The sequence below is a fragment of the Colobus angolensis genome, unplaced genomic scaffold (assembly GCF_000951035.1).
Source record: "Colobus angolensis palliatus isolate OR3802 unplaced genomic scaffold, Cang.pa_1.0 Scaffold19, whole genome shotgun sequence".
Taxonomy (NCBI): domain Eukaryota; kingdom Metazoa; phylum Chordata; class Mammalia; order Primates; family Cercopithecidae; genus Colobus; species Colobus angolensis.
Window position 1 is genome coordinate 144,429 of NW_012115043.1, and position 24,322 is coordinate 168,750.

At 43.0% G+C, this 24,322-nt stretch overlaps 1 protein-coding gene and 1 pseudogene across 1 annotated transcript in view; both read right to left on the minus strand.

Moving 5' to 3' along the window:
* Nucleotides 1-24,322, minus strand: part of LRRC49 (leucine rich repeat containing 49) — a gene marked incomplete at its 3' end in the record, with an annotated part of 168,338 nt that overhangs the window by 142,931 nt on the left and 1,085 nt on the right. The window contains exon 2 of the mRNA XM_011940552.1: nt 7,073-7,389. Within this exon, the coding sequence (XP_011795942.1) occupies nt 7,073-7,090 (18 nt within the window). The remainder of the gene's footprint in view (nt 1-7,072; nt 7,390-24,322) is intronic.
* LOC105510655 lies at nt 18,504-19,465 on the minus strand (annotated as a pseudogene).

Sequence of the window (24,322 nt, forward strand, 5' to 3'; positions counted from 1 at the left end):
TGTCTTGGCAATGCGGGCTCTTTTTTGGTTCCATATGAACTTTAAAGCAGTTTTTTCCAATTCTGTGAAGAAACTCATTGGTAGCTTGATGGGGATTGCACTGAATCTATAAATAACCTTGGGCAGTATGGCCATTTTCACGATATTGATTCTTCCTATCCATGAGCATGGTATGTTCTTCCACACAAATATTTTTAATTTATTTTGTTGCTAGATCAGTTTAGTGGGGGGAAAATTTAGATTTACCTTAGTACCTCCCATCTCATTCTTCATTTATTTATCCATAAGTATTTATCAAACATATACTCTATGCCGGACAACTGTTCACTAAGGATACATTGGTGATTAAGACAAAGATTCTGGCCTCTTGGTGCTTACCTTTTAGTGGGGGAGCCAGACAATTAACAAGAAAACGAATGAATAATTTCAGATAGTGATTAGTGCTTTGAAGAAGATAAAGTAGAAGATGTTAATTGAGGTGGGGGGAGAGGTTTGTTGAGCTGTTTTTGATAGGGTAATCAGAAAAGACCTCTCCAAGGAGAGTGTATATGATCAGAGACCTGGATATCAGAAGGAGTGACCATGCAATGATCTGAGGGAAGAGAATTCCAGGTGATAGGAATAGCAGTTGCTCTGTTGTGTTTGAGGAACACTAAGAAGACTAGGGTGGCTAGAGATAATGAACGAGGCAAAGAATGGTAAGAGATGAAGTTGGAGTGGTATATAGGACCAGACCACGTTACGGTATCAGAGGCTACAATCAGGAATTTTTATTCTGGGCTTAAATTCTATTTTAAATGTGTTCTTATGACTGTATTAATTATCTGCCAGTATTTATTTCTTAAACTTACTTGGAAACACATGAAAAATCATTGGACTTCAGGTGAGAGAAGAGGGACATGTCAAGAGTATGTGAACGTAAATCTTATTCAGTCAAAAATATTCCTCTGTGGGACTTCTGGAAAGTTGCAGTCTTATTGGCCTGAGGAATCAGAGGTAGGAATTCAGTGCTGCCAGAGTGAAAAGTGATGGGGCAAGTCATGGAAAAGAGGAAACCCAGAGGGGAGGAGGCCCCAAATCTCTTATAAACTCCACCCAAATCTCTGACTAATCATGAGCTATGCCTGTGTTGTGACCTCTGGGGGCCCAGCATAAAACAACAGGTGCAAGTCTTAGCATCACAGTGGAAATAGAGTTTGGAGTTTGAGTCCAGCCAAGTTAACCAGCTGTTACAACAAAATTCAAGTGTTTAGGAAGAAGATAACAATTTATCATCCAAAATGTCCAGTATAAGATATAAAATTACTAGTCGTGTGAAGAAATTAGGAAGTGTGACGTAATATCAAGACAGAAAGGAATCAATAGAAACCAACCCCAAGATGACCAGAAGTTGGAATTGGTAGACAAGAACTTTAAAGCAGTTATTATAAATATATTCCAAGAGGAAAATGTAATCACAATGAAGAGATAGGAGGAATCTCAACAGAGAAATGGAAACTAAAAAAGGAACCAAATGGAAATTCTAGAACTAAAGCAGACAAGCTATTGAAACTGGCACAGGGAGAAACAGAAAGTCTGAAGTGCCTGTATCTGTTAAAAGAATTGAATTTGTAATTATAATCCTTTCCACAAGGAAAACTCTAGGCCCAGAAGACTTCACTTTTAAATTCTATCAAATAACATAAGAAAGAATACCAACCTTATACAAGCTCTTCCAAGAGAAAAGGACTAGAGAACACTTTCCATCTCATGAGTTCAGCATTAACCTACCAAAACTAGGCAAAGGCATTGCAAGAAAAGAAATTATAAACCAATATCCCTTGTGAAGTTATATGTGTATCTTAACAAACTATTAGCAAACACATCCTGCAATATATTATAGAAATAATATAGCACATCTAAGTGGAGTTTAGCTCAGCCACACAAAGTCGGTTTCACATTCAACAACCAATCAATGTAATTCACCATATTAAGAGAATGAAAGAGAAAAATCATGTCACCTTCATCTTACTAGATTTAAAAAACATTTGACAAAAGTCAACATCTATTCATGATAAAACCTACCAACAAACTAAGAATAGAAAGGAATTTACTTTCTTCACCTAATAGCAGCCATGAATATACGCCACTAATATCCATAGTTAATGTTCCCTTACAAGCTTTATCCCTACATCAAGAAAAAGATGAGGATGTCCATTCTTCGATACTTTTATTCAACATCATACTGAAGATCCTAGTCGGTGCAATAAAGGCAAGGGGAAAAAAAGGAAAGAAGGCAGAAAGGAAGAAAGATGGAAAAACAAAATGCATAGATGTTTAAAAGGAGGAAATAAAGTTTTTAGAGATGATATGATTATGTATGTAGAACCTCCTAAGAAATCTATTAAAAAGCTACTAGAACCAATAAGTGAGTTTAGCAAACCAAATATGCAAAAATCAACTTTATTTCTATATGCTAGCAATGAACAGTTGGAAAGTGAGATAAAAAACCAGTTTCATTTACAATATGGAAAATGCAAATAATTTAAAATAACAAACTGTTGGAGAGCAATAGCAACTGGAACTCTCCTACATTGCTGGTAGTAATATAAAAATACTACAAGCACTTTGGAAAACAATGTGGCAAACTTTCATGAAGGTAACATACCCATATCATTCAACCAAACAATTTCACTCCTGGGTACTTTGCCAAGAGAAAATACATATCCACACAAAGACTTTTACACAAATGCTCATAAGAGCCAAAGTCTGAAAACTCAAATGTCCATCAACAGGTGAGTGGATAAGGAAATTGAAGTATAACCAAATAATGATCTCTTAGAAATAAAACAAACATATGCAAAACAACCTGGATGAATTTTGAAAGCATTATGCTGAGCGAAAAATATCCAGGCACAAATAAAAGTACACATTCTATATTTCTATTTGTATAAAATTCTAGAAAAGAAAAAATCAAATATATAGTGACAGAAAGGAACCCATCAGTGGTTGCTTGGGACTAGGGCAGGGGGACATTCCCTGCAAAAGTACGCAAGGAAATGTTTAGGGCAGATGGAATGTTTTATACCCCAATGTGATAAGGGTTACATTAACACATGAATTGTATTAATAGTTGTACATAAATTATACCTTTATAAAGCATGTTAAAGCAAAAGCAATACACTATTATTTTGCCAAATGACTAGTTCAAGCAATAAAATCTGTAGTTTCTTAAGGTAGGCTTCACAAAATAGGTGAAATTGTAAGGGTCCTTTAAGGAGAGGGAGGATATAAATTCGCTTTAAAAACCAACAGAAAGAACTGAAGGCACAGAAAAAGTCAATAGAGACACGGATGCTTAAAAAGCAAAGGATGAGTGAGAAGAGGGGTGGCATCATTAGACTGAAGATTTACAAGGGAGTTCTGAAAGATTCAGACCGACAAGCAGAATGTTCCCAGAACAAGAGGAATGGCCTTTAACCTTTGGGCACTGAATGAACTTTTCAGATTTGGAGGCAGGAAAGTATGTCAGGCAAATGAATCTGGAGCATATTGCAGGAAGAATTGGAATGGATTAAATTTGTTAGAGGTGACATGCCTTTGCAATAGTCCTGGCTTGACACGGTAAAAGATTGACCTAGAGGGAGGAAAGGAAAAAAAAAAGAAGATAGAAAAGGAAGAATTGACTGGATATGGTGGTTACTTTATGGATTTGTGAACAAGGAAAGAGTAAACAATGAGTTTTCAAGCATGGGTAACAAGAACTGGCAGTACTGTTAGTAGACGTAAGAAGGAGCCAGTCTGGGGAGAAAGGTGCTGACTTCAATTTTAGAAATGAGTTGCCTGAGAAACTTACCCTGACCCTACCCTTACCTTCTCTGAAGACTGGATGAAATGTCACTGCAGACTACCAAAGCATGTCATGCATAGCCCATCACGGCATTTATCACCTTGTGTTGTAAGAGACTGTTTACTAATCTCCCCCACTGGACTCTGCACAACCTGAAGGTAAAGACAGTAGTTAACTGTGCCAAACACTGTTCTAAGGGTCTAAGGGGTTTCGAAATGTTCTTCCTACATAGTAAGTGTTTACGAGTATTTGCTAAATGAATACTGAATGTTGAGTTTCAGAAGATAATGAAACAGGAAAGCAGATGTGTTTCTCAGGCAATTAGAGTAGTTAGCCATAGAGATGCAGCCTTCAAAGGCATTTACATGAAAGTGATCCTTGAAACCATTATGTAGGATCCCCTAAAGGAGAATTTTCAAACCTCCTGTGGCACTTAAAGTCTTCATTATTTACCTGGCAAAACTGATCCGAAAATGAGAAGCAGGAGACACCGAGAAACTGCACCCAAGCCTGTCTTATCCATTAATTGAATTAACTTCTGAATATTTAAGAGTTGGCGCTGCAGATAATATGCTAAAAAAAAAAAAAGAAAGAAAGAAAAAAGAAAAAAAACTGTCTAGCACTTGCTGCTTGCATCTTCCCTTTATGTACCAAGAATCATGATTGGGGACATTTAGGAAAGTGGGAGAAAAAAATTCTTGGGACATGGCAACAGCCTGGATGCTTCCTTCACCCTGGCTGAATACTGAAGTTCCAATCTAGGCTCCAAGACACTTATCAGCTATCGTGTACTTAGATAAATTACATTATCTCTCTGGGCCTGAGTCTACTCCCACGCAAAACTGTGATTTTAGTACCTACATCATATTTCTGTTGAGAGGATTAAACGAGTTACAATAGGAAAAACCTTAGAACACTGCTGGGCACGTGGTAAGTGTTCCACAACTCTTAGCTAGAGGCAGGAAAGGATATTGACCAGGAAGATGGACTTTGTAACCCACTACCTAGGCTTCCATTCTAGTTCTGCCAATTGCTAGGCAGGTTACTATGACTTTCTGGGCCATTCCCTCATCTGTAAAGTAGAGATGTTTTTAGTTCCTTGATCATAGGTTTGTTGTGAGAATGAAATATATGCTAACCACTTAGAACAGCACCTGACACATTGTAAACATTATGTTAAATATGACATATAACCCATCAACCCCTTGCCCGTATATCCTGATTCTGACGCCGGCCTTCAGTTATGTCCAGTCTCTTTAGTGGTCTCTCATTTTAGTGAATAGTTAGTACACTGGATGTTTTCTAAGTTCATTTCACAGAGACACTAGATGGAGTTGCTGAGCTAAAGCACCTAAGAACTGCTGGGCAGCTGAATTGGAATTTTGGAGCTGAATGGAACTTTAGGGATGATCTAGTTCACACTTTTTATTTTGTAGATGAAGAAACTGAAGATCAGAGAAGTTATCTGGTATAATCCCTGCCTGCAAAATGAAGCTGGATGTGCTTGCAACTCTTACTTAGTGAAATTGTCTAGAACCATTTGATCAAACTCAAATGATCCTGTAAGCGCCACAGGGGCATGCTGCTGTTGTTGTTCACTGACTGCTCTGTCTACAATGCCTAGCATGTCATTCAGTTAATGTTTGTTGAAGAATTATAGGGATCTATCATGTTTTTAAAGCTTTAGAGATTGAAAATCTTCCTCGGTACTTGTTCCAATGCTTTCTGAAGGGGATTCCTCCTAATGTAGACTTATTCCTTTCATATATATGTCAGTCCTTTTCTTCTTTTTCTAGATTCCCAGAAGGTGTTATAGCTAGAAAAATCTTCCAGTTAAAATGCCTCGTTTTGTCAATGAGAGAATTAACTGAGGCAATTTTTCCCTACTCACATAACTGATTAGTGGCAGAACTCAGATTAGAATTTTCTGTCATCTAAAAACCAAAAAACGCAAACTGCTTCAAGAAACTGTCAAACTTCTTCCACCTGCCCTTTAAATGTTCCCTAACCTTGTCTCCAGGTCATAGTCTCCAGCTTATTATCAAATTATCAATTTGATTGCTTCCCTCTTGGAGCAGGCTTACTATTTACATCCTTCTTTTTCCTGACCCCAGTTCAAATAACTAGCCTACTCTATCATTGCTGCCCACCCACCTGCCCTTTGTACCTCCTGGCTCTTAATCCTTGTCTTTGAGAAGAAAAGGTAGATCCTCTTTCTCACCTGAACCAGCAGGGATGGGTTTGCAGATATCCCTCCCTGATTAGCGTAAGAACAGAAGGATCCCAGACATCTAGAACACTTCCAGGATTGTTTCAAGATGGTGTTTGCAGTTCTGATCAGAGTCTCAAAAGTTATGCTGGACTCTGAGATAACATAACCCAGGGAAATCCCCAAACAGAAGGTTCCCTAGCTGGGCTAAATGACGTTCACAGACTGGTTTGCTAACAACACCCAGGAAATGTAGAGTTTCTACAGTCAAGGACTGTATCCTTGACATCTCAATCCTTTTCTACAGTTCCATGTACCTATTGGTTTATTTCTTTACTAACCTTACCACCTAGTTGCAGTAGATTGTAAAAACAGCCAAAAATTCTTCCACTCCCATCAAGAGGTAAAATCGATTTCTCCACTTCTTGACTTTGGTTTGGTCATGTGACTTACTTTTGCCAATAGGACATTAGCAAAGGTAATATAAACTGAGGCTTTAAAAGTGGCTTATCCTCTTGCTGTGTTTGGAACTCTAGGACTACCATGTGACTGAGTTCAAGCTAGCCCACTGTGGATGAGACTCCATGTGGAGAAGCAACTGGTCCCTTGCAAAGAGCCCTCCGACTGTCAGACACATAAGGGAAGTCATTCTAGATCGTCTGGCTGCCTCCAACATGCCAGCTGACCAGAGAAGGATGAGAAAGTCCAGCAAATCCGCCAAGCATGCCCAGACAGAAGAGCTGCCCAGTCAGCCCATGCAACTGTGAGATGAATTAGTGGTTGTGTTTTAGGCCATTAAATTGTAGGGCTGTTTGTCATGCAGCAAGCACTACCTGATACACTAGTGGTAAAGACTCCCTAAGGAAAAGGCAATCACTATCTTCATGTTCCCTCCTCACCATGACCCTCAGTTTTTTATCCTTGTATAACAGCTTTAGTTAGTATTTTGACCATATATGATGTTTTAGTTCAGTGAGGGGATAGCAGAGCATAATTGTTACACAAAATTTCGTCAACTGAAAGTGTAGACTTACCTCATCTTGGCAATCCATCTTTAAAAGTTATGTCAAGTTGGCCAGGCACGGTGGCTAACACCTGTAATCCTAACACCTTGGGAGGCCAAGGTGGGTGGATCACTTGAGGTCAGGAATTCAAGACCAGCCTGGCCAAGATGGTGAAACCCCGTCTCTACTAAAAGTACAAAAATGAGCTGGGCCTGGTGGTGGGCACCTCTAATCCCAGCTACTTGGGAGGCTGAGGCAGAGAATTGCTTGAATCCAGGAGGCGGAGGTTGCAGTGAGCCGAGATCGCACCACAACACTCCAGCCTAGGTGACAGAGTGAGACTCGGTCTCAAAAAAAAGTTATGTCAAGTTTATAAGACATTTGGAGCCAGAGTCGGTTCTCTCACAAGTCTTAGAATCTCTTGGAGAAAAGGTCCTCTTTCTCTCTAGGGTCTCCATGGCTGAACATGCAAATCACTCTCCTCGGTGGATATGGAGCTTTTTGAGATGCTGCCTATGGAACTTCTCTGGTCTCAATTTCCTCTTTTTTAAAAATTTCAGCAATTTTTCCTTCTTGACAATTATCTCATCCTTTTAGAACACATACTTTTGGAAACACTAAAGTGTATCACAACTTTATCTTCGACATCATCTCAAGCTTCTAAATCCAGTCCCAGAAATGGACCCTTTGGAAAGTTACTTCCCAAGTACTTATTCCCTAGGCTCATCTCTTAGCATCAATATGAATGTTTTTTCAGTCATTCAACAAACCAGAGATAAAACTAAGCATGGCAGAATCCATCTCTGCCCTCAAATATCTTACAGCATATCTTTCTTAAAACAAGTTGCAATCATTTTTCAGTTACAATTTGATTCCCAGTGGGGAAGAAATTGAGATGATGACCTTGAAAGGGTTAAGAATTACTTACTGCTGGCCGGGCGAGGTGGCTCACACCTGTAATCCCAGCACTCTGGGAGGCCGAGGCGGGAAAATCACCTGAAGTCAGGAGTTTGAGACCAGCCTGACCAACATGGAGAAACCGTCTCCACTAAAAATACAAAATTAGCCATGCATGGTGGCACATGCCTGTAATCCCAGCTACTCGGGAGGCTGAGGCAGGAGAATCACTTGAGCCGAGATTAATTACACGTTATTGCACCCCAGTCTGGGCAACAAGAGCAAAACTCCATCTCAAAAAAGAAATTACCTACTGCTTATGCCAAATGGTCCTGTCTTGAAGTGTATCACTCTTTGGGATTGATACAACTTCACATGAACCTCAAGTGTCACAAAAAAGTGGTAACCAACTATAGTGCATTTGCTCATGTTTCTAAAAATGGTAAACCACAGTTGAGCTAGTGTGATACTGCAGCAGAATTTTTATGACAAAGTGTGGGCTGCTCTGCAGCAATCCCTCCCAATTCAATTTGCTGATGACTCATCCATTCCAATCTTCATGTTTATAAATCGATGGAGAAAGCCATGCTCTATATCTTTTATTCTGCATCGGTCTTTGCTGTTGGAATCCTCTTAGCTCAGTACAGAAAAAGAATTTTGCTTGGACACATTCCAAACTTAAATTGTCCTCTGGATTTTGTACCAAACTGAAAGAAACCAAAGAAAACCTCTCAGTTTCTGAAGCTCGGAGTGTCAGAAATAAAAGGGTCTGGATGTAGGGGCTAGTGAACAAATAGGCAACTTTCACTAAATAATTTTTTTTTTTAGCTGCAGCTCATGATTTTAATTTTAATATTTTTCTGTTAATAAAATCAGTAATAAACTCAGTGTGGGAAATTGATTTAAAAAAAAAAACACATACAAATAAGCAAATAAAAATCACCTGTTAATTTAGGACTCAATTGCAAAGAAGAGAAACCCATTCTCATTAGCTCAAGGCAAAAAGGGAGAATATTGGAAACATAACACAGACAAGGTATCACAGTTTAATATTTACAACCTCTCCCCATTGCCTGCTTTTTAAGAAGGATTTGTGCCTGTGTGGGTGGGCTCCTGCATGTGTGTGCTGCTTAGCTCCTGGGCCTGTATTGTACTAACAGTAATCTATAATAAAGCAGCAGACCTGTAGTAGCCTCCTCTGCTTGCACACAGCCTAAAATGCCCACCAGCCCTACTTCAATATATGTACATCCCACAGCTATCTAGCCCTAGTTTCTGGGTTTAGCAGTAAAGTGTTTGATAGACACTCACTAGTAGGTTCACCTTGGGTCACATGTCCATACAGCCAATCGCCTACCACTGAAAGGGTGGGATCATTTGGTTTAAATATGTCAACCTAAGAGCTACTTCCAGAAGAGGATATTATGAAGAGGGGAGGCTTCGAGTGGGATAGATTATTTTAGAAGATTAGGCAGGGAAGAAGTAAATGGCATCTTAGAACAAATATAATACTATCCAGAAATCATCACTGTTAACATGTCAGTGTGTTTCCTTAGTTGGTATGCTGTTTGTAGAAGTATATATGTATTATATAGTTGATAAATGATACATGTAGCTCTGTGACCTGAGCTTTTCATGTATTACAATAATTTATCATAAACATTTCTTCTTATCATTAAATTTTTTTCTCCAATTACTTTAATGGTGGCATAACACTCCACTGTAGAGATATTATTATAATTGATAAACTATTCGATATTCATGTGATTTCCAAGTATCTATCATTTTACGTAAAGCTGCAATAGACATTCCTGTACCTTAATCTTCGTGCACATTTCTGATTTTTTTCTTAGAGGTACTTATAAGTGGAATCAATGCGTAGAAATATTTATTTACTGGCAATTTGTTTTCCAAAACGTTTATACCAACCTGTACTCCCACCAGCAATGATTAGATGGGGTCATCTCATCTTAGCATCAGCTCTTACCTATTTAGAAAAAAAAAACAAAGCATGAACCTGAAGCTTGTCACTGTATATAGTTTTTGCCTCTCCTTGTATTGTATTCAATTCCGCATTTGGGTTGATCCAAGTTTAAAAAAAGTTTAAAGCTGAGATTCTTACTGTCCCCAGACCAGCTGCATCAGTATCACCCGGGAACTTGTTAGAAATGCAAATTCTCAGGCCCTACCCTAGACCTACTGAGTCAGAAACTCTGGAGATGGGAGCCAGAAATCTGAGTTTTGACAACCCCTTTGGGTGATTCTGATGCATGCTCAAGCTCGAGAGCCACCAGTTGAAAGCATTGAAGCCCTCACAGTGTTTCCCCAATTCTGAGCACCCAAATATCATTTTCTGGGCCCTGACCATTTATAAGGGACAGTGTGATGTAACATAAGGGTAAGGGGTTTTAGTTTAGAGGTCCTGAGTTGTAAGAACTGGATGGCTTCCTACTGGGTGTGCATCCAAGCACATGTCATGATAACTTGTTACACTGTCATAGCTTACATTTCAAGGTGAAAATTTCTCTATATCATTGAGCCCAAATATGACACTGGAAGGAAGTTTTAGCTAAGGTTACCCCAGATGTTTCATGGTTACACAAGAATACAAAACAAACATGTTTTCCCCACAGAATGAAAACACAATATAAGTTTTCTTTAGCAGCTGTGGCTGGAGATTGCAAAATGTAATGGTCTGGCCACCCTCCAAGCCATTAGCACCCCCTCCCTTTCCCCCAAGGGTAAAAGACAATCAAGCCAAAGAGAAGGAAAAACACTCTGCTCTCAACTTCACAGCTAATACCCAGAAATGGAGCTGCTGGAGTATCTGGGATGTGTCAAAATAGAGATGACAGAGAGGAGTACAGAGCACCTCACCCCACAACCTCTAGATCAGACTAGTTCACTTTGAATGGCTCTCAGAGGCAGGACTCCAATACTCATCTCAAAGAAATGCGTGCCAAGATTGCAGGCATTGTGGTAGATGTGGTAGAGAAAATTGGGGAGCAAAAGTCTTTCCAGTGCCTTTCATATAGCACTCCAGCAATATTGTCTTTTTCACCTGGATTTAATAATGCTTCCACTTCTGAGACTGTTTAGGACTGTTACGCCATGGCATCTTCAGAAGAGTGCAGGGTGGGATGGTGGGAACAGCATAGATTTGGAGTCTGACAGAGTGAGGATAAATCTTTATGCGCTTCCATATCCCAGTCATATAACCTTTAGCTGGTTACTTAATTTTGCTGAGCCTCAGTTTTCTAACAATACCTCACTGGGATCATTGTGACTTGGAACTGCTGCAAGGGTTAAATGAGGTCATAGGCCGAATACACAGTAATTGCTCCAAAAATGGCCATTCCCGTCATCTCCTGGCCAGTACTTTGATGTCATCTTCACCCTGATGTGAAGAACACAAAAAATACTCAGTGGATGCTCAGAAGAAAGAAACAAATCTCATGATGCATTTCAAAACTTCTTCACAGGAAGTTCTTTTCTTCTCCATGCTCTTGTCTATCATTCTTTTGATATTCATGGTGAAGTATCACCTCTTTCTCTGGAGAGTGTCTGATATGAGGATTGCTGTCACAAAGGCGGGCCTACATGACTCAGCATGGGTCTCAACTGGACCTTCTTCCAAAGAGGGTGCATGGAATGAGAGAGCAGGCATTGAGATGTGCTGTCTTCTGCTTGGACCTTGATAGCCTTGGGCACTCGGCCTTCAGGATTCCATTCCGATCAGCCTCCACCTGAATTCTCTATAATCAGGTATCCAATGCTACAATAAGTCCATTACCAAATCTTTAACCCCAAAGACTTTTCAAAGGCCAGACTTGGCCTTGAGTCGATCTGGAGTTCAGGCCAGGTTCAGAATTACACCTTATTTCAACTTCCCAACCCTAACCTCTCCTTGTCCAATCATTTAATGACCCTGGGGGATTCAAATCTGGAGAATAAGGCAAGGACTGAATGAAATTATTATGTTACTTTCTGTCCAGTTTAATTAAATTTTCTTAAGGTGTGATTGATTTCCTTAGGACCTTGGTATATGGTCCAGTGCTGCTTAGCCAATGGATTAAGTATCTCCAGATTCCCAGATATTTTTCTACCCTTATCTGTATCCCCTCACTGCATGAAGACTCTGAGGACTTAGAAGTTAAGGTCTTAATTTGATCTTGAAGATGATTTAAACTTCTGGAGTCTCATCTGTAAGGCCAGGACAGTTGCACAGAATGCTTGTTAAGATTTCTATGCAGGAACCTAACCTAATAATACTCAGTGAACAGGGGTATGGAAATTACCAGTAGGCTGCAGCCTTACTATTTCAACATGTCTTAGTGGCCGGACGTGGTCGCTCACACCTGTAATCCCAGCACCTGAGGAGTCTGGAGTGGGTGGATCATGAGATCAAGAGATGGAGACCATCCTGGCCAACATGGTGAAACCCCATCTCTACCAAAAATACAAAAATTAGCCAGGCGTGGTGGCGCATGCCTGTAGTCCCAGCAACTTGGGAGACTGAGGCAGGAGAATCACTTGAACCTGGAGGCAGAGGTTGCAGTAAGCTAAGATCACACCACTGCACTCCAGCCTGGATGACAGAGCGAGACTCCATCTCAAAAATAAATAAATAAATAAATAAATAAATACTTGACATGTACCAAAACTATGGGGATACAATCAGATTAGAGTAATGAGAAAGATATACATGTCTCTGCCTTCGTGGAGTTTACTACCTATTGGGAAATTCAGACGTCAAACAGAGTAAAAAATATGATGCATATTGCAAGAGTATAACCACAGGATGTTATAAACCTACCTATTAACCAAGTGTGGCTGCATAATATTGGATTATTCATTTTAAAAAATGTTTCACTCTATGCCTTGCAACGATTCAAGCAAATATCCAATTCTATACCTCCTTGCCTCTAGGGTGACCAATTCATCTTGGCTTGCCCAGGACTTTCTTGATTTTGACATTGAAAGTCCCATGGCCAGGGAAAACTCTCCGTCCTCGAAAAACCAGACAGGTAGGTTATACTTCTTGCCTCAGGGAAAGTCTGGGGGCAGAGTTCTCTGGCTTTTGTTTTCAAAAGCCTAAATTCTTTAGGATAACGGACATGAATCCTTCAAAAATTCAATGTCATGAAGCAACAGTAACAATATAAAATGGTGGAGGGATTATTCTAGATGTAAATAAACTAGAAGGACATAAACAGCAAATGCAATGTGTGACTCTAAATTGGATCCTGTTTTTTGTTCTGAAGCATAACAAACATTCTTGGAATAAAACATTTTGGGGAAATGAATATGAACAAGATATTAAATAATTTTACGGAGCTATCAACAGTTCTGTTAGATGCAACCACAGTATTGTGGTTTTGTAGGTGAATGTCTTTCTCTTTAGAAGACAGGCTTTAGTACTGAGAGGTGAAAAAAAGACGGTGATAAATTTTTAAAGATTTTCGAATTCAGTAGAGTGTATAAGAATGTTCGTTTTATTATTATTTCAACCTTTCTGTATTTATGAAACTAATACAAAGTTTTGGACAAGAAGTCAGTAACCACTGAGGAGAATAGGGATTTGGGTTAAGAGAAATGGCCAGGCACGGGGCCCACACCTGTAATCCCAGCACTGTGAGAGATCGAGGCAGGAGGATTGCTGGAGGATCCAAGTTCGAGATGAAAGAAACTTGTCCCTGAATTGGAAAAGGCTTCTTCCAGAACGGAAGCAGGAGAAAAAAGGAAGAAAATGACTGTGTGCTAGTGGTGCTGACTCTAGGCACATGGGATTATAGAGGGCCTAGCAAAGACCCTAGTGCCCCAAATTTGGCACTGAAGCAGCTAAGAGAGCCCTGACTTAATGATATGGACATCTCAGTTGATAGATTCCAGGACACACAGAAGACTGATGAGCAGACACCTGGAATTTTGACCTTATCCCAAGTTATGAGAAGAACCCAAATTGAAATTGAGATTCCATTTCCATCACCCCAAAGAGTTACATTTTCTCCACATCTGAGTTTATGGACAGCATTGAATGTCCTGTACACCAAACTGGCAAATCCAGAAACGTTCCCCTGAGTAATATCTTAGCTAAAATCTGAAAGATTCGAAGTTGACCAGGTAAAAAGGAGAGAATAAACATGTCACGCATCTGAAACCGCACATTTAAAGGACAGAAGAGTGGTGCCGTGAGATAAACTAAGAGAAATTCAGTATGGCCAGAGCAGAGGGAATGAGGGCAAGATGGACACGAGATGAGGGTGGAAAGGCAGCCTGGAGCCAGAATGCTCTAGACCTTCCAAACTAGGCAAAGGAAACACTCACACCTCTCCCCTCAGGAACTCCAGGGCTCTGCTCCTTCCCTCCCAATGCCCCATCCATCCTGGTGCCCACGCCTCAGGGTGTCTCAGTGTCTTTAGAATGTGCAGTCTGGGCTACAAATTAGAAGTCATCCTGATTAGGCACCAATTTCTTGCTGTAAAAGTGATGACAAATGGAGAGAAAGCAAGTCTGTCACCCATTCCGGGGGGAGCTCTTTCCACTTGCCTCCTTTTACCCACTAATGTTATTAATACATGATCCTAGCCCCTCAAACACTGCCCAAGTATCTGTGGACATTCCCTGGGGGTGTCTCATATGTGTTCATAGATGAATGTAGCTAGTCACCACCTCTGTCTGCAGGTGGTCTCTCCTTTACTGCCCCAGCCTCTGCCAGACAATACCCTGTCCAATGGGCACTACAGGCACTTCCCTGGGCACAACTGTGTCCACCAGGCACCAGAGTCTCCTCCTGCAGCTGATGAGTGGCACACGAGGTGCCAAAGCTATGAGATGTTATTGTGAGCAGTGGCAAAAAATGCCTCCCCTTGTGATGTGCACCCTCAGATAGTGGGGTCCCAAAATCATATTCCTTCTGCTGAAAGAGTTTATAGGGGAGATAGGGAAAAAGGTCAGTTTTCATGTACAGTCCCCTAGCTTTCCATGGGGCTCAGATATATGACCACAGAGGTTGGGTAGCAGGGCCTTGGCCCACAGGCAAACAAACACATATCAGATACTAGTCTGTCCCCCAAATCACTCATCCTTTCTGACAATGGAGACTTTGTTAGTGGATCAGGCTTGTGGTGCCTGGCTCCTATTTCTCCGGGATGACTATTCTTCTCGGAGGAGCTTCAGTCCCTCCTGTAGGGATTTTTGGATCTGCTAACTGGTTCTCTGAATATGCCAGATATCTGAACTCCAGCAGAGGTCATAGTTTGGGCTCCTCCTGGGACCCACAGCTTTTGTCTGTCTTCTATTAGACCAGAATACTTGAGGAAAGGATACTCTCACATCCTTGAATGGTGGCATGGGCCTGGCATGCAGGAGATGTTCAGTTTGTTATTTTTATTGAAAGACCATTCCATACCTTCGGTCAGTGGCCACCAAACTTCAGCTTGATGGAAACCACTTGGGAGATTGTTAAATACACATATTTCTAGACTGTATCTTCAGAGATATGACTCATTCGATCTGGAGTGAAGACGCAGGAATATACATTTAAATAAGCTCCTTAGTAATTCTGATGCACGTGGTCCTCGAATTTCACTTTGCCTCTACCTTAGGCAGGCCTGAACCAGGGCCACTATTAGCACAAAGGGCCACTTCAGCTCACTGGGGAGAATTAGAAATAGTTACTCTTCCCCCTCTAACTGCACCAAGTCCAAGGCCAGGGTGACAGATTGGTGAGCACAGTTTAGGCAGTCATTTCATCCCTTTATCCCGTTTGCTAAGCATTCTTGTGCTGTGCACAACCTGAACAATTGTTTGCAGCAGCCTGGTCTGATGCCTGCTCCTGCGAAGAAATAGTGCACATGAGAAATGCATCTTCGAGTCACCCAGCCCCTCAGTAAACTCTAGGAAGATACTGGGGTTGAATTGTGCTGGTTATTTGCACCTGGAGATCAGATGAACCAGTAGCCAGTGTCTCCAGACCTGTTGGGAGGAACCTGGAAAATATGGCTTGGAAGATCGAACACAGAGGTCTTGAATTTGGCTGCATGTTGGAATCATTTTGGGAGCTTTGAAAGCTAGGTCTGATGCCTGATGCTTGATGCCTCGGTCTTAACCCAGAAGTTAATTGGCAGGGCATCAAAAGTTTTTTTTTGTTTTTTGTTTTTTTTTGAGATGGAGTCTTGCTCTGTCACCCAGGGTGGAGTGCAGTGGTACAATCTCAGCTCACTGCAACCTCTGCCTCCAGGGTTCAAGCTACTCTCCTGCCTCAGCCTCCTGAGTAGCTGGGACTACAGGCACATGCCACCATGCCCAGCTAATTTTTTGTATTTTAAGTAGAGACAGGGTTTCACCATGTTAGCCAGGATGGTCTCGATCTCCTGACCTCGTGATCCACCCACCTTGGCTTGCCAAAGTGCTGGGATTACAGGCATGAGCCACCGTGCCTGGCCAGCATCAGAATTTTTAAAAACTCCCCAGGTGATTCTAAGATTCTAACATGCAGCTTAAGTTGAGAATTGCTGACCTAATGGAGCCCTCACCGTGATCAGGGAGAAGCATTGACTGCTGTGTGTCTTCCTGGGGAATGGAGGACCAGGGTGGGCTCACTCTTCAGGCCAGAGTAGGCAGCTGGCTCTGTTGCTATATGTGGTCCAACTTTGTATAAGTTCTTCAGGTTTTCCCTCAAGAAAAAATGAGTACCTGTGCCTGTGTTTCTCAGAATTTCTACCAATCACCTTTATACCTGTGGTTACCAGTCACTCACCTAGATCTAGTCCTTTCACTCCTTTAAAATAGAACCCATCTGTTTTTGTTTTGTTTTGTTTTGTTTTTTTAAGACAGAGTCTCGCTCTGTCGCCCAGGCTGGAGTGCAGTGGTGTGATCTCGGCTCACTGCAACCTCCACCTCCTGGGTTCAAGCCATTCTCCTGCCTCTGCCTCCCGAGTGGCTGGGGCTATGGGTATGTGCCACCACACCCGGCTTAGGGTCTCCATCTATTTTTAACATGTGACATTCCCCATCAGTTTGATAAACCAGTCCTCCACAAGACATAAATGGCAGGCAAAGCTCAAATACAAGCTCCAAACTATGTGTCAAAACAATTTGATAATACGCTACACAGAAATTAATGAAAGCAAGATGTTATTTTTAAATGGTGGGACCCAAACTGGGGATGTTGTTGCTTTGTGGGGAGCACCTCAAACTTAGGGGAGTGGGAGACAGTACTGAGGGCCTTTTAGAAAACCCCACTGTTTTTACCACCTGCAGCAATGACCTGACTTCCATTGATAATGCTGATAATGCTATTCTTCTGAAGGGAGAGAAGAAGGAATAAAGAATCTAGTTCCCCCACTAGAACACATGCTCCTGTGCTAATGGAGGAACTACATTCTACTCCTTTTGGACTCCTGCGTCATTCTTACCACATAATTTGCATGCTTTTGCCATGTAATAAATGTTTAAGTTGTTACATTCAAATTCAACACCAATTTATTGAGTAGCTACTATATCCTAGGCCCTGAACTAGGTACTTCCATGTGTTATACAATTCAATCTTGTATTAATATTAGGCATTAGTATTAGACATTAAGTAGGATATAGGTTAAGTCTGTGACAAAAATATCTCAAAATACAGTCTATTAGACAAGGTATGAGATTCTTTCTTTCTAAAATAATGATGCAGATTATGGCCCAGCGAACAAGCACAGAGCATGTTTGTTGCTTCAACTCTCCTTAACATGTGACTTCCATCCTTGGATTAGACAAGGCAACTTTAGCTAATGGGTAGAGGAAAAAGCCAGAGATGCACAACCCAGAAGTGCCATAAAACATTTCTGTTCACATCCTATTGGCCAGAATTTAGTCACACGATTACACCAATATGCAAGGCAGGTTAGGAAATGAAATCACTAATTAAGTGGCCATATAGCCATCTAAAACTGGGGATTGATATTGTTAGACAAGAAAGAATAAATATTAATGGACAATTCTCATAAAAATCTCACACCTATGGATAACTATCTTAATTCATATTGAAGTTAGAAATAAACTATAGGGCAGAGTACAATGCCATATACCCGTAATTCCAGAACTTTGGGAGGCCAAGAGTTAGAAACCAGCCTGGACAACATAGAAAGACTCTATCTCTACAAAAAACTTAAACTGGTCAGGTGTGTTGGCATGCCTGTAGTCCCAGCTACTTGGGAGGCTGAGGCAGGAAAAAGCTTGAACCCGGGAGTTTGAGGATACAGTGAACTATGATCACTGCACTGCACTCGAGCCTGGGTGACAGAGTGAGACTCCGTCTCTCTCTTTTTTTTGACAGTTGGCAGGGCTAGCTGAGGTTTTATTTTTGGACCCCCCCCAAAAAAAAAAAAAGCAATTGGATTGTTTTGTAGCTGGAGGCACAGGCAAGGGAGGTCCCCAGGCAGTAAACTCCCCTGCTGGTGGGCTGAGGGCTACGGCTGAGCCTCAGGTGGGTCTCCTGTGATACCCTGCACAGCGGCCTCCCTCCAGGGCCCTGGGGCAGCCGCAGGAGGGGTAGGCTGGGAGGGGCTGCCGCGTCTGTTCACTTAGGCAGGACATCAGAGGACTGGGACACCAGCTTCCCATCGCGGGTCTCGATCTTCTTCAACCACAGCCCTGGTGGAGCTGGTGCGGCTGAAGGAAAGCTGGAGTCCGCGCCAGAGCCAAAGCTGGAGCCCAGGCTGTAGCTGAGGCCAGCACTTGTGAGGCCCCCATAGGTCGAGCTTAGACCACCTGTATAGCCGCTGGTGGTCTTCATATGGATACTCATGTTCTGCATCCCAGACTCCAGCCGGCTCTCCTCTGCATCCAGCAGCTTCCTATAGGTGGTGATTTCGATGTCCAGGGCCAGCTTGACATTCATCAGCTCCCAGTACTCACGCAGCTGCCACACCATATCCTGCCTGGCCCACTGCAGAGCGGCCTCCAGCTCGGACAGGTTGGCTTTGGCATCCTTAACGGCCAGCTCCCCACGCTGCTCTGCATCTGCGATGGTGGCCTCCAGGGAAGCTCTCTGGCCTTTAAGGCCCTTAATCTCAGCCTGGAGCCAGCTGAGGCTCCGGTTCATCTCCAAGATCTCAGTCTTTATAAGCCGCAGGTCACCCCTGGGCTTCCCAGCCAGCGTCTGCAGCTCCTCATACTTGATCTGGTGCATGCTCTCAGTGTCCGCCCGGCTGCCATTGGCGATCTCCTCGTACTGCGCCTTGACCTCAGCAATGATGCTGTCCATGTCCAGGAAGAGGCTGTTGTCCATGCATCACACACATGCAGCACCACACACATGTTGGAGATCTGGGACTGCAGCTCCCATATCTCCTCTTCATATAGCTGCCTGAGGAAGTCGATCTCGTCAGTCAGCCCTTCCAGGGAAGACTCCAGCTCTACCTTGTTTGTGTAAGCTTCATCCACATCCTTCTTGATGAGGACAAATTCATTCTCCATCTCTGTATGCTTATTGATCTGATCCTCATACTTGTTCTTGAAGTCCTCCACCAGCCCCTGCATGTTGCCAAGTGATGTAGCTCTGGAACATGTTGTCTATGTTGCTCCAAGCCGTCTTCTGCTGTTGCAGGAGGCTCCATTTGGTCTCCAGCATCTCATTCTGCTGCTCCAGGAATGGTACCTTGTCTATGAAGGAGGCAAACTTCTTGTTGAGGGTCTCGATCTGCTCCTTCTCGTGGATGTGCAAGCCTGGAAGTTGGGGTCCACCTCCAGGTTAAGGGGGCTCAGCAGGCTCTGGATGACTGTGACAGCAGTGACACACACCCATACCGCTGGCCTCACCACCTGGCCTCCACCCAGGCCACTCCGGAAGCTGCTGCTACCCACTTGGGAGAAGCTCAAGGAGCTGATGCGGGCACTGGGCCCACTTGTGTAGGAGCAGCTGCTGAAGGCCCCGGGGACCAGAGGTTGACACCCTGTAGGACTTCTGGGTCACCCTGATAGACACGGTGGAGGCAGGAGTGGAGGCAGGTGGGCTGAACAAGGCAGAGATTCCAGAAGGAGCGGAGAAGCTTCTTCTTGGTCCTTTTTTTTTTTTTTTTTTTTTTTTTAACTGAGACCTAGTTTCGTTTTGTCACCCAGGCTAGAGTGCAATGGCACAATTTCGGCTCACTGCAACCTCTGCCTCCCAGGTTCAAGCGATTTTCCTGCCTCACCCTCCCGAGTAGCTGGGACTACAGGCACCTGCCACCGTGCCTGGCTAAATTTTTTTAAGTTTTAGCAGAGACAGAGTTTCTACTACTACTACTGTTGGCCAGGCTGGTCTTGAACTCCTGACCTCGAGTGATTTGCCTGCCTCGGCCTCCCAAAGTGCTGGGAATACAGGCATGAGCCTCTGCACCCAGCCGTGAGACCCTGTCTCAAAACATAAAAAGAAAAAAAAGACACTACAGAAACATGCTGGTTTCTGGCCCAGGGAAGTCCTCCATTTTGTCAGTGTATTCAGGATTAGGTTGGCTCTGAAGTAACACTTCTGCAGACCAGATTCAACTTATAAGTGTATGGCATCTAGAAAAAAAACCTGATTTATTAATTTACAATGGAGCGATATATACATTCAGCAACTAGAATGTTTGTGTTTCCCATTCAGGTTAAGGTTTTCCTGGTATGAAGGTTCTTGGAAGGCCGCATCATAATCTACTAGCATACACTGACTGTCTAATCTGGGCCAGGTCTTTGCTAGACATTTTTCACAAACAACCTAGTTTGATCTGTGTGCCCAACTCAATTAAGTGAGGATCATTTGGAACATTTTACAGGTAAGAAAACTGAACAGCAGAGGGGTTATGAAACCAAGAAGCAGCAAGGCTGGAGTCTGAATTCAGATCTATTTGATAACAAAGTGAGCATGTTTCCATTATACCCTGCTGCTTATGTGTGAGCTTTTCTAGTCAGTTTCAAAGCATCCTTGGGGATGTTTTCACTGGCTGTGCCTCCCTGTATGGATTTCTGTCACAGCATTTAGTGCATAGACACTGTCTTATTATTGAAGGCTGTCTTTCCTAGGCTCCCTCCATCTCTTGGTATTCATGGATCATGTCTTAGGCATTTTACAAAATTGAGTATAGCACAGGTCCTGGTATTTAGTACATGCTTAAACAAATGATGAAATGACTCCTCTTAACCTACAGTTAAAACAGACCTCTTTTTTTTTCTTTAATTTGAAGATGGGATCTCTTTCTGTTGCCCAAGCTGGAGTGCAGTGGTGCCATCATGGTTCACTGCAGCCTTGACCTCCTGGGATTAAGGGCTCCTCCTGCCTCAGCCTCCCGAGTAGCTGGGACTGCACTTCTTCTCTTCAACACTTAGCCTTGTCCCAACTTCCCAGCTTCACCACAATATTTTATTCCAAGTCCTTTGTTTCCAGCTGTAGTGCCAGGCACACTCAAAAATATTTCCAATTGATTCCAAACAACACCCTTGTATATACTGGAAAGGTCTTCAAGGGTTGAGTTTTTCCTTCAACCTAATCTCAGTTCATCCTGATGGCTTGTCAATGTATTTCCTTTCGTTTCATCCTCAGGAGCTATGGAAAAAGCTGTTTCCCGTTGTGAGTTTACTATGAAAATGAGCTGTCAAGATTCCAGGGAAGGGAAAGATGCCAGCTCCAGGCTGAGGTCATGATTTTGTTTAAAGAGGCCTTGCTAATCATCTCAGTGATGATGCAAACTCCCTGCAGCAATGTTCAAGACAGGCCTGGGTGGGACTTGTCTCCTTCCCCTGCCACAGCTCTGGGGAGGAATAAGCTGGAAACCGGAAGGAGCCCTTTAAAAGCCCTGGTTTCTTCACCAGTGACACAAACGGTGGGTATGTGGGTAGGACTAATCAAAGCAAATCAGCAAGTGTTCCCAGATGCAAGGCTCCCTGCTAGACAAAATAGGGTGCAACAAAGTGGAAGAAGAGGCCCTTCCCTCTATGCCTCACTGAGACTCACTCTCCTCACTGCAAAAGTGATCAAGTTGGACTTCTCCCATGAAGTACCCCTAGTGCAGATGAGGCTTTCTGTCCCCTGTTCCTCTAGGCATTATTCTAAGCCAACTACTATAAATGAGAAACTTATGTGAGTTGCCTTAAACATTCTGTGCAAGTTTTGCATTTGATTTCACAGATATTACAAGTTGTTTTAATATATACGTTGTGGCTCTTCTCTCAAATATCTAAGTAAAATTGATACCCCAGAAAGATGCCCCATATTTATCCTATGACTTAATGGGTACCCCCAAGAGTACCCATTCTTGGGTACTCTGCCAGACTACCCATTCCCTATCAGGAGCAGCTCCGAGCTGGATGATGTCTGACATTCTTTCTAGATCCAAAATTCCTTTATGAGGAGTCAGAAATAAGTAACAACAGAAACAACATAGGCAGATATGTTTGAATGTAAGGGCATATAAATTCAATTTCTTTTTTTCAAAACTCTCACCAAGTAAAACACTTCTGCAGCCCAGATTCACCCACCAACTGTCAGTTTTCAAACTATATTTTCAGAATCTGTATTTTAAGAAAAGTCCCCAGGGGACTCTTATGATCGGGCATTTGGAAACCCTGAAATGACATGTATGAATTGTTCATAAACTATAAAACCTGAGACGAATGTGAGCCATCACTGTGGGTAGGGATAATAACCCCTGATGTCTTTGCCACACGAGATGGCTTAAATGAGATAGATAATGGGTATCACTTTGTGAAATTCAGGAACCGAAATTATCAAACTGGAAGGCATGGTGGCTGCTGCAGCTGTGTCCTTCTGAGCCTCATCACAGGTCTGTGCAGAGGACTTATAGCCTCTGTAGCCCTGGAGGGAGGCACAGCTGGCTGGAAAAAGATGTGGTCAACCCCTTGCCTCTTCCTTTCCCAGTAGCTCAGATTCAGGGCTGTGAGCTGTTCTGGTGCACAAACAGCAAGAGCAGCAAAGGTCTCTCTCTCTCCCTTTACTTACTTATTTTAGGACCTCTTCTATCAAAAGAGAGATCCGAGAAAGAAAGGGACACAGGTTCTAGTGTCCTTAAGAAGAGGGGCTGTCCTCGCTGGGCCCCTGGGTCTCTCCCAAGCCCTGCCCAGAAACCCAGGACCCTATACACGGTGTTCTTTCACAAGGACATTGCCCTCCAGGAGGCCTCATTTCCTGAGCCTATCCTAACTTGCTTTCCTATATCAAAACAAATGTATTGGTCCAGGGTTCTGTTGTTTGGGGGTCCCAGTGTGGCAAATTAATATGATAAATTATGTTTAAGGCTCTAAATAAAGTGCTACACGAAAGCAGATTCAGGTCTTATTCATTTGCCCTGCCCTACCCTGCCTTGCCTTGCCTTTTCTTTTTCTTTCTCGGAGTCTGGCTCTGTTGCCCAGGCTGGAGTGCAGTGGCACGATCTTGGCTCACTGCAACCTCCGCCTCCCAGGTTCAAGTGATTCTCCTGCCTCAGCCTCCCGAGTAGCTGGGACTACAGGGGCACGCCACCACGTCCAGCTACTTTTTGTATTTTTTAGTAAAGACGGGGTTTCACCATGTTGGCCAGAATGATCTCAATCTCTTGACCTCGTGATCTGCCCGCCTCGGCCTCCCAAAATGCTGAGGTTACAGGTGTGAGCCACTGCGCCCGACCGGTCTTATTCATTTCTATGTTCCTGTCCCTAGTTTCTGGGTCACATTTGGAGGGGTGAGATGGAACTCAATTTGAAGCTACACGTGTAAAGGTGGCAGGGTTTTAGAACATCCTGACGTTTCAATAGCTCCCTTTATTCATTCAACAAATATCTGAGAGCATACTATGTGCAGGGCATACTCTATAGGCCATCGGCTTTCGAACTTTTGTGAACTTCAGCATCACCTAGAGGCCTTGTTAAAACACAAAGTTCTGAATCATAGATTCTGATTCAGGAGGTCTGGATGAGCCCTAAGAATTCAATTTCTAACAAGTTCCCAGGTACAGCTGATGCTCCTGATCTGGGAACCACGTTTGGAGAAAAACTGATACAGGGCATGGCAGGAGCCAAACCCCTGATCTAAGACACGATCTAGGGTGGTTATTATGTCAAAGAGACTAACGATGGAGATTTTCTCATCTTGGCACGTCAGTGGGGAAGACACGCAGGAGGCCTAGAAGCCCCTGGAGCTGTGGTCTGCGCCTGCCATCCCCGGAGTCAAGCACAAACAGAAGTCAGCTGTGCTGTGCCCATTCCTGCAGCGCGTGAAAGAAGGCGCAGGAGGAGGGAGCCCTGACGCCTCTTCTCCGGCTGGGGCCCCACAGCGGCGAGAGGACTGAGGGAGGGATCGGGGGTCGCGGGGATCCTTCCGGGACAGGCCTCCGCGGGAGGAGCTCCGGAAAGCCGCCCTCCACCTCCGAGGCCCCGCCTGCGCGG